Here is a 10,512-nt window from a genome sequence, read left to right as displayed (position 1 = left end):
AGGACGCATGTAGTTTCGTTAGTTCTGCAACTACTGACATTTCCGTAAAAGGAATAATCTATTTTGTGTTTCTTATTGTATTTAGAATTCAATTCTGTTATTTCATTTCTCATATTTCAGTTTTTATTTTATGTTTCATGATATTGTGTTTATCATTTCAAATATTATATTTACGTTGTGTATCAGTGAATTTACAAAATTATACACTCAGTTTTGCAGATATGCAAAGGGACAAAAATAAAACTTTTTTCCTAATAAACAAAACTATTTATTGTACTATTAGTTATTATAAGCAATTATAAAATAAACAAAACAAAACTACTGCAATGCACTTTACTAATTTTATAACTTCTTTTACTGAGCTTTGTATTTCATGTTCAAAAGCATTTTTTAAAAATTCTAAACAAACATATTCCGACGTAAAAGAAATAGTTTTGTTAACTACCATTTGTGAAAAGTTTTATGAAACGAAAAATTTATTATAACTACATGTTTTAGTTATTTAGAAGTATTATAATTACAAATTTAGTTAATTGTTAGGTATGAAATGAATAGTTAAGTTTATTTATTACCTGAAAAGTAAAGAAATGAAATTTTCTATTTTTCAAAACATCTTCCTTTTTCAAAAATTATTATTAGTAATAAATGTTTATTACTAATGGTTTTTTTACTTAACTTGGTGCAAGATAAAAAAAAAATATTCATGAAAAATTTAAACAATGAAAATATCCATAACACAAATTTTTGTAATGGATCACTTTCATTACATTATGAATTTTTTATGAACAGTTTGCATAAAAAACACTTTTTAATTACTGTTAGATAAAGTATTTTTTTTCCTTTATAAGGTAGGTCTTCATCAATGGAAGCATTTAAAAGGTGATTGTGAGCTCGAAACTATCAAAGCACCAACTAGGCACTTAATTTTTTTGTTCAAATTTATATTCAAATATATTATTTAGCAAACGGCTATTATTAGGTAACATTATTGGGGAAATGTGAGAAATTTTCTTTTCCTTATTGTGAAATAAGAATAGTTTCTGTGTTATCATTATGTAATTGTTTACATATATCATTATCATTACCTTTAAATGACACAATTTTCTAAAAAACACATATTCGTCTCGTTTTCCAACATTGTGTTTTTAAGCGAAAAAAAATAATAGATTTTGTTAAAAATTTATGTAAATAAATAGCCTTTCTACCACATATTTATTTCATTTTTTAGTATTTGATTTTACTATATGACTTAAACCAGATGGTTTGTACCTACGTACCTACCTTTTATTGACCATAATCTTTAAAAATATAATATAAAGTTTACAAAAATTTAGAGAAAAGGTAAGAAATTGTTTTTGAAGGGGAGGAAAGTTTTGGTAAAATTTTGTAGTAAATGGTAAAAATATTCCTGGTTTAAAAAAAAATGGTAATTTTCCCCTTCTTATAGTAACAACTTTCCGGAAGATCTGATTAAAAGTAAAATTGAAAAGTAAATTTCACTCAATAAATGGTTCTTATGCAATGATCTAAGGTTTCATGATTAAATTAACAAATTTAGCCACATTTTGCAAATCAAATCACGTAGTATAAAAGCTATTATACAAAGCTAATTATTTTTCTCCAAAATCATAACTAAATCACTTCGGGAGAAAATTAGAAGCTTTTTATTGTTCCCATAGGGCAAGAGACACTACAAATTTTTTCCATATTCCGTTAGTTTTGACCATACTTTTCTTCTTGGTGGTGTGTTTTGTAAATATTCATAGATTATTACCACGGTTCATATTATCTTCAAATTCGGTGTCAATAAAACTAATCACTTACCACTACCATTATTAAAATGTGTCAGATATCATTGATATGAATTTGACCAATTATATAATGTATTTTCAATTTTATAATTAAAAATGAGAAACAGCAAAATATCAAAAGACATTTATTTATAACAACAATTTTAAATATTTTGATTGACTAGAGTAAAAATTCGGTTTTGGCAGGGATTTTTCCAAACATTCTCACTCAATATAATAACAGTTTTGATGATTCATTTAAAAAAAATGATGATGATTTCTCAGAGGAATGTCATCGCATAGGTTTGTGTTGACTGATGTTTGTTTGATTGCTCCATTTTTCCACGTCTGTATTCCCGCCCACACTTTCAGGGTTTGGTAGCTTTTGAGTGACTCCCTCTGTACGATTGGAGAAACTTGAGCTAGAGTTCTGGCTGGCACCTAGAAAATTTAACATTTCATTAAGAATAGCTTTTCTAAAATGAAAGTAATTTACGAAGCTTTTAGATACGAAGAAAATAGATTCCAATTCAAATACTTTTTTTTATTTTCATGTGGTAAAAAGGGTGACTTTTCACTGGTATTTAAACGAAAAAGTAAGTTAGTGCTTAGAGTTTCCCTTATTCACAAGAAAGAATCACTCTTCTTTATTCGACTGATTTTTCTTATTGTCTAAAAAGTGTGCAGTGATTCAGAGTGCTTTTAAACTTGAAAGCATGGTAAGAATCATAAGAATTTATAATTGAACAGCTGCTGTTGGCTCGAAATGGCCTTGCACGCCGCCAGCAGCTCTTTACACAAGTAAAAACAATTTTAAAAAATCTATTTTTTTGCAACAAAAAATACCAAGAAAGCAAATAAAACCACACCGAGCTAAATGATCTTCCTATATAAGACCAATACTTTGTAAAACAATCTGTACACTGAACAAGAAAACTGAGAACTTATCTACTGCGGCGGAAGTCTTACAGAAGCTGGGTCAGTCAGAGAAAAAACATGTCAAATAGGGTGTATGATGTCCTTAAACTGCTACACATCTCTCACTTCGGCCTTTCATACTGTTCATCAGAATCAGTCCATGTATTAACCTCATCCACCCTAGAGCTCATTGATAGTCCTTGGAGCTGGTCCTCGAGATACAATTGAGTGCTTGTGCAATATGTGTTCAATGGGATAAAGGGCAGTTGAAACCACAGATCATTCCAATCAATGAATGTCTCAAGATTGGGGGTATTCGTCCACCAACTAAGCACTTTGTGGAAATGGAAAGGCGTTATTATCTATAAAGGACATTTAGTCCATATATTTCCTGAAAAAGTCTCAAGTAGGGTCCAAGGATATCATCGCTGACTTGCCAAATTGCCTCTATCGTACACATGAAGGTTGGTTTGCCCGTCTGCCATGATGCATGTGTAGACAATCAGACCACCTCGGTCCTTTTCGACAATGTAAGAGGGTCGATATCAACTCCCGGGTTCTTCCCAGATCAGAATACTCTCAAGTCACAGCACAAACTGGCCATAACATCACTGAAGAGAACTCACTCGATCTCAAACATCCACTGTATATGACAGTTGATCTTGGTGCCATGCAAGATGGTCTTTTTATGGTTCACAGTCAGGAGTCACACAGGGATGCAGACTACATCGCACCTGACATATAGGTCACCTTCATTAAGTTTCTGGGTGCTGATATCCATGAAATAGATGTTCTTGTTGCAGACTGTTTATTACTGCCATGGATCTATCCTTTTTGGTTAGAAGTCTCAAATAACGGGCTTAAGCCGCCGTTTTTACCTTTTGCTGCCTTGACCAGGTCCGCAGACTACTGTTCCTATCTCTGTGAACTATTTCCACAGAGTGGTAACCACATTTCCTGAAACCCCGAGGTCTCTACAATAGGTATCCGGTGATTTGCCCACCTTGAGACTTGAAACTATCCGCAATCTTGTAGCATTACCTTGACCGGCCATACTAACGATGGGTAAACAAATAAATTGATAAGATATGTTCAAAATGTCCTTGCGTGACAAGCTTCGGCAAGCAAATGAGCTACCTCGGCATGAACGCTATTAACCCACTGACGGTTCTGCACGTAAAAAGTCGCATTTTAAGCTGCAGTCTTCTCTGCATAGCAAAACCGGTTTTCCCATGTTAATAGATAGGGGAACTGTGTGTAGGGGAGAAACATTCTCCCAATTTTGCCCATTTCCTTAACCGCCAGTGGGAGCGCCACTACGTGGCATAGTTGTCTGCTCAGAGAATTGTTATTATCTATTCACGTATAGATGTTACTTGTTTTATTCTTTTTTTTAGAAAAAAGCCATTTCGGCATTTAATTGTTTTCATCAGTGTCTCCGAAAGTTCCTCAAATACCATAATGATTTCAAAAAATTGTCTCAAATATTTCAATTAACAAATAAAAGAAACAGTAAAAAAAACAAGTTACAAAATACAAGGTTTCTCCCCTTAAAAAGATGTTAAACTAGTTATTGAAAAAAATACCAATCATATTAGCGTAAATTGTACACAGCAAAGCATAAAAAAATCCAATAATTAGAAATACAAACGTTACCTACCTTGCTTATATGAATTAGACATATAAATAGGCCTTGAAGGACCACGTTTAATTGTTGCAAATAAACCATCAGAAGATTGCTGCATAAACAAAAAAAATATAGTAGCTTTAAAATGAATGAAATTTAAAGTGACTGAAATTGAAAATGAATGATACTTAGCTGCTTTTAATCTCTATGTTGCAAGCGATAGATTAAATCGAAACATTGCAATTTATAAACATTTCAGATATTTAATTTTTGAAACAACACTTATCATAAAAGTTTAATATATTTTTTTTGTATTTTCAATAACTGTCTACTATTATTCTTCCAAAGATCCCCTTCTCAAATAATAATCATTAATACTATACTGTTAAAAATATCCGTTTAGTGACAGTCTCTGCAGGATATTTGCAGGATTAAAGGCCATTTATGGACAAAAAAAACGTTCACCCTAAACATAAGCATTTTCCCTTAGGTCCACCCAAGTAATAATATTAATCATGATGATTAATAGTACACTGTTAAAAATAAACGTTTCAAGACTTTCTCCGTATATTTTGAGGATTACAGTTCATTTGTTGACAAAAATCAGTTCAGTGTTTTTCACCCTAAGCATAAGCGATTACCATTCTTCCAAAGATCCCCTCCAAATAATAATAATTAATAGCATACTGTTAAAAATACTCGTTTCATGACTTTCTCCATATATTTGGCAGATAATAGTTCATTTGTTGACAAAAATTGGTTCAGTGTTTTTCACCCTTATCATAAGCAGATTACAACCTTAAATTCAAATTTTAATTACAGTACGATTACGTTACTTTTTCCATGGTATTTTGTCAGCCATCTTTTATTTTTTCACGCCTTTACGGATTTTAACACAATAGGTCTATAATCCAACCGATGATATCCCAGTGCAAGAAACACACGTTTTCAATCGAATGCCTGGATTAAATTTTATAATACAGTACAAAAACCTCTTATCACGCTTTAACATTGGAACTAATCTCTCTGGTTATCGACGATTTGCAGCGCCTTCTGTCGGAGTATGTTCTGATTAAATTCTAAATTTCCAAGTCAATGCATTTTTTCTAGCTTTCGCACTATAATACCGTTTGTTTCCTTCTCTTAGCATCTTTTGTCTCCAAAATTTTTTTAACATCAAAATCACTCAGTCCATGGAAAATTAGTAGCTAGCTGAAATCATTTATGTGTTCGTAAAATAATTGACTTGAAAACTATGAGCTTCCCCAGAGATCCATAAATTAAACTATTTGAGGATTATCCAGGTTCCCAAATTCTGTTAACTTCTTTTTTTAAATTTAGTTCTATTCTAGAGAGACTGAGAGAAATTTCGAGAGAAAAATAGACACTTAACATAGATTAATGATAAACCACTGTCCGAATCTAAGTATTTTCGGAATTTATATGAAATATTTACGTAATATTTTATTACAAAATATATATAGGTTTAGTTTTGTTTAAAAAATATTTTCTTCATATCGCCAGGTTTTTGTTCATCCTGTAAAGTGTAAGAAAAGTCGAAGTTGTGAGAACCTTTACAGATTCATAGGTATATAATTATCCGTATATCTCTCTAACTATGTCATCATAAGAATTTACATGATTGTTAAAACCTGATCTTTGTTGTAATCGATGCACGCCTCAGTCAATTACAAAATAATAAAAAATTTCACTTTAAAGTTAAACAAAAAAGCTATTAAAAAAGAATAAAAGTCGTGAATAGGACAAAGGGGATAATAATAAGTAATTATTTTGATGAAATTCAATTCCTTAAATAAAAGATAGAATTTCATTTTACAGAACTTTAAATGAAATCCCAATAATTTGTTTTTCCGATTCGGGATATACATTACTAAAGACATTCCATTTTCGTACATAATTTTATACGTTTTATTTGCATTTAATGCAGATAACGTTTTAAATAATACTAGAACTGCATTTTAGTATACAGCTTAAAAAAGTGGATCGCTTAAATTTTTTACCTGTCTTGTAGAAACAGATTCTATACACGTGTACGGCTCAGCATAATCCCCCTTGTTCGCTTCAAAAAAATAGAGATAAAAACATTAATTTAAACAAGCAGAAATGCTGGAAGGTAATTTTATTCGCAAATCAGCTATCGTCATTATAAGTAAAAACTACTATGATTATGAATAAGTAAAAGCTACTATGATTATGAATAAGCAAAAACTACTATGATTATGAATAAGTAAAAACTACTATTATTTTAGCAACAATTTCAATAATCATTTAATAATAAGAAATGAGTTTCAAACGTGTTGCATAAATTTATTCTGAAAAATAAAAAAAAAGCGTTGATTATGTTATTGGTTATTTTAAAGGGAAACAAACATCTAAGCTGTATGCGAAATAATAAAAGCAGAAACTAAATATTTACTAAGCAATAATATGATATGGCTGTAAAGGCATTGAATAGCAATTAACACTATTTAACAGATAAACAGCTGCTAAAATTAACTCTCACAGGGAAAGTTCTTTTACAGTGTTATTACATTTTATACTGTAAAAAATTAAGTCATATAAATATTGTTATAATCGTAAAATAATCTTCATTAACTATTTTGGCGTTAAATTGATTTTATTATGCCGTAACCAGAGAAGAAAAATATTTTTTTTTTAAATATTTTTTTGCAGCGAAAATAAATTTTGAAAAAAAATTTTTTTTCAAGTATAAACCTATCAAACTCACTAAAGATAGAATTTTACACGCGTGTATAAAGTAAATGTTACTTCACCGTATAATTTACTTCTCCGTATTATATAAAATATTTAATATTTTATTACAAATTAATAATAAGTACATATTTAATGAGTTGAAACCACAGAAAACTTATTACAAAATTGCAAACTATGTTTGTAAAACTTAGCACTGATGGTGCTTCGTTTGCATTTTCCTGTACACATTAGGCACTATTCTAAAACAAGTAATCTATTCAATTACATTGAATATTATTGTTTATATTTTATTTTGTTCTTACAACTAGATTAATATTAATTTTTAATTAAAATATTTAGTTATATTTATATATATTTATATATATATATATATAAGACTTCTGTATAGCCCTACATTTCATGAAACATTAATTATTACTTAAACATTATTTGTTAGATATCATGTTCAACTTACCAGTTGGGCAAGAATAATGAGATGGCTTTGTAGATTTTGTATTTATCTGCTTATTTAGATCTTTCATCATCAAAGTATCTTTTCTATTTTCATATTCTAAAAGGAAAGAAAAAGATTTGATTTAAATATTAAAAGTAGATATAGCTTACCAAACTCTTAATATCCACCCTATTAACACCAGAACTCACAGATCTGTAATTATTTTTGAAAGTTCTCGAAAAGCTCGAATAGCTACATGGCGTACTATTTATAGCGCTATTTAGTTATAAAAATCCTTTTAATATTTCATGAATTACTTTTTTAACAGCGGTGCGAGATATTCCAACTGCAAAGTTATCGACTATAAATAAATTACTATGCAATACACCTCTCAAAGATTCAAGTCTGAATCACTTCTAAATATCGATACCTTAACCACAACGATATCTTTAATAACTTTTAGTACGTAGACATTTTCCCTTACATATATTTATACATTTTCCCTTACATGTATTTATTTTATTTCTAGTTAAGATTCCACCTGAATTTGAAATAACTATGATTATAAATTTATTAACGTTATATAGTATATTTTGGGGATTACAGTTCANACATTTTCCCTTACATGTATTTATACATTTTCCCTTACATGTATTTATTTTATTTCTAGTTAAGATTCCACCTAAATTTTAAATACCTTTGATTATAAATTTATTAACGTTATATACTTATATCGTTACATATTATTATATATCGTTATATATTAATGCATGCAAAGAAGTAGAAAACATTGGTGATAATATATTATTTTTTGAATTTTTTTTATTTTCTTATTTTATTTCTATTCTCTTTTATTTCGTTTTTTTATTTTATAAACATCAAATAGCTTTTAATAAAAGAGAGTCTACAATTACTGACGGATTAATAATTAGTTATTTTCATTGAAGTTTTCAGTTAATTAAAAAAAGAAAAAAAATTAAAGAACTTTTTAGCATGAAATCTTGAGTAATTAGTAGTATAGATTTTGAATTTTAACAAATATATTTCAGTATATTTGTGGTTTTATATGTTATATTAATGCACTAAAAATAAGTTAAATGTAGCATGTTTTTGTTATCTTGACATAGGATACAAAACGTTCAATTTAACTTTTTTTTTGCCAGTGCTGTAATGTGCTTGAAATTTATACATCAAATTTACTAATATTTTCACATTATTTTAATTACTAATTAAAATATACGAAACATTTTGGAGCTGCTTGACCCATACGGTTAAGAATTTCTCAATTTATTCCACGAGGTGACGCTGTTGTCTAGATCAGCAGTTGCTACTTAACTTCGAAACAAGGCCCATCACTTCGTAATTTCACACTGGTCACTAACTTCTAAAACTGTTAAATTTTCAAAATAAACAACTATTTATGTAACAGGCGACTAATTTATCGATGAGCATATCACAAACAATAATATAGCGGCCATCACATTCATTCACTAGAAACAGAATGCTTACTGAAATCGTTTGCAAAACGAAGTAGAAATACGCAATAGCTCTAGAACAAATAGAAGTTTTCCACAAGGGGCGGAGTTTACGTGGCTAATTCACGTGGATTGACAATGCACTTTTACAAAGTGATAATTTCCCTGGGGACAATAAAGTGATTACTCAAAAATTGTCAACCCAGTATAAACTTTGAACAAACAGGTTCTATGCAGCGAATGTCATTCTACTCTGTTGGATGAGGATTTTCCTGATTTTAAAGCAAAACACTGTCTATAACTGACGATAATGAGCAGTTGTCAGAACAACAAAAATTGTTTTACCTTCAGTCGGCACTTACGAACAATGCTAAGCAAGTAATTATGGTAAATTATACAACAGCAGTTTATTCAGAAGAACGATTGAAAAAAAAAGATTTGAAAATATACGCGGTTACTTATTATACACGGATGCATATTATGAGAGATACTGGTGAAATGTTTCTAAGGTTACACTTGTATAATTTATGTTTAAGGTTACACTTAATTACTATGGTTAATTTAACTAATTAAGGCTTAAGGTATACAAGGTTATACTTAATACTTTTCAAAGGTTAAATCTGAATCAGCGTTTATTTTAAGACAGATGCTCGATAAAATTTACTATAATTTCATTAAATAAATTAAAATGAGAAACGAATCTTCTTTTCGAAACTATACTAATTTAAATAATTTTATTAAAAAAAATATTGAGATGCGCGTAAATTATACGAAATGGATTTTGGCTTCCAAATTGGGAAAAAAATACGAAATTTTCAACTAAAAGAAGTCAAACACTAGAGTTGTAAGCGTAAATTCGGGAGAATCTAACCTCGCATAGTTAATATGGTGAAATGCAAAACTAATGGTGAAAAATGATATGAAAAATAATTATATTCTAGGAAGTATGGAATCGCACTCTATTTTCAAATGTAAAATGCTTATCGATGATGATGCGGATGACAGATTAAAATGTGTTCAAGATATCGAAGTTTAAATTGTTTCGGTATTCATACAATGTCTAGAAAAAGAAAATTAATTTAAAATCTAAATTTTGCATCAAAAATCATAGTGCAATGTTTATTTTTTTATTCTTTTTAATGGCAGGCATTCAATTTGCCTTGGAAGGTGACGGGAGTGTTGCTCATTTTTCGTTGATTGGTGAGCACCTTGTGACCAAAGTCGCAGAAACAACGACCTTACTCACGCCACACTGTCACACATACCAGTCCATAAGGTGGGCCACATTCCCCTTTCCCGCTAAACATAGGACACTGCACAAAGAGAAACATCCATGCCCTGAACAGGATTTGAACCCGCAGCTATTGGCTTCGCCTTTAGGCACGCTAACCGATCGACCACCTGGCCGGCTCATAGTGCAATGTTCTGTACTTTATTTGTAGTACCTTATTTCAATGTAGGTACTTCATTTACTTCGCACTAGAGCTGCACAATTGGCTATTGGTGACGGTCTGGGAAACACCCCTGAGGATG

The 10,512-nt window shown here is 30.0% G+C and overlaps 1 protein-coding gene across 2 annotated transcripts in view; it reads right to left on the bottom strand.

The window, feature by feature from the left end:
- Positions 1-1,920: 1,920 nt before the first annotated feature.
- Positions 1,921-10,512, bottom strand: part of LOC107439847 (cell adhesion molecule Dscam1) — a 221,465-nt gene continuing 212,873 nt past the window's right edge. For both annotated transcript variants that reach the window (XM_043053190.2, XM_043053191.2), the window contains 4 exons: positions 7,526-7,621; positions 6,357-6,415; positions 4,369-4,447; positions 1,921-2,231 (listed from right to left, as the gene is read on the bottom strand). In XM_043053190.2, the coding sequence (XP_042909124.1) occupies positions 2,083-2,231; positions 4,369-4,447; positions 6,357-6,415; positions 7,526-7,621 (383 nt within the window). In that variant the 3' untranslated portion in view covers positions 1,921-2,082. The remainder of the gene's footprint in view (positions 2,232-4,368; positions 4,448-6,356; positions 6,416-7,525; positions 7,622-10,512) is intronic.

Source organism: Parasteatoda tepidariorum, chromosome 1 (genome assembly GCF_043381705.1).
Source record: "Parasteatoda tepidariorum isolate YZ-2023 chromosome 1, CAS_Ptep_4.0, whole genome shotgun sequence".
Lineage (NCBI taxonomy): Eukaryota > Metazoa > Arthropoda > Arachnida > Araneae > Theridiidae > Parasteatoda > Parasteatoda tepidariorum.
The sequence above is the reverse complement of the archived record's forward strand: the minus strand, read 5'-3'. Positions and strand labels throughout refer to the sequence as shown.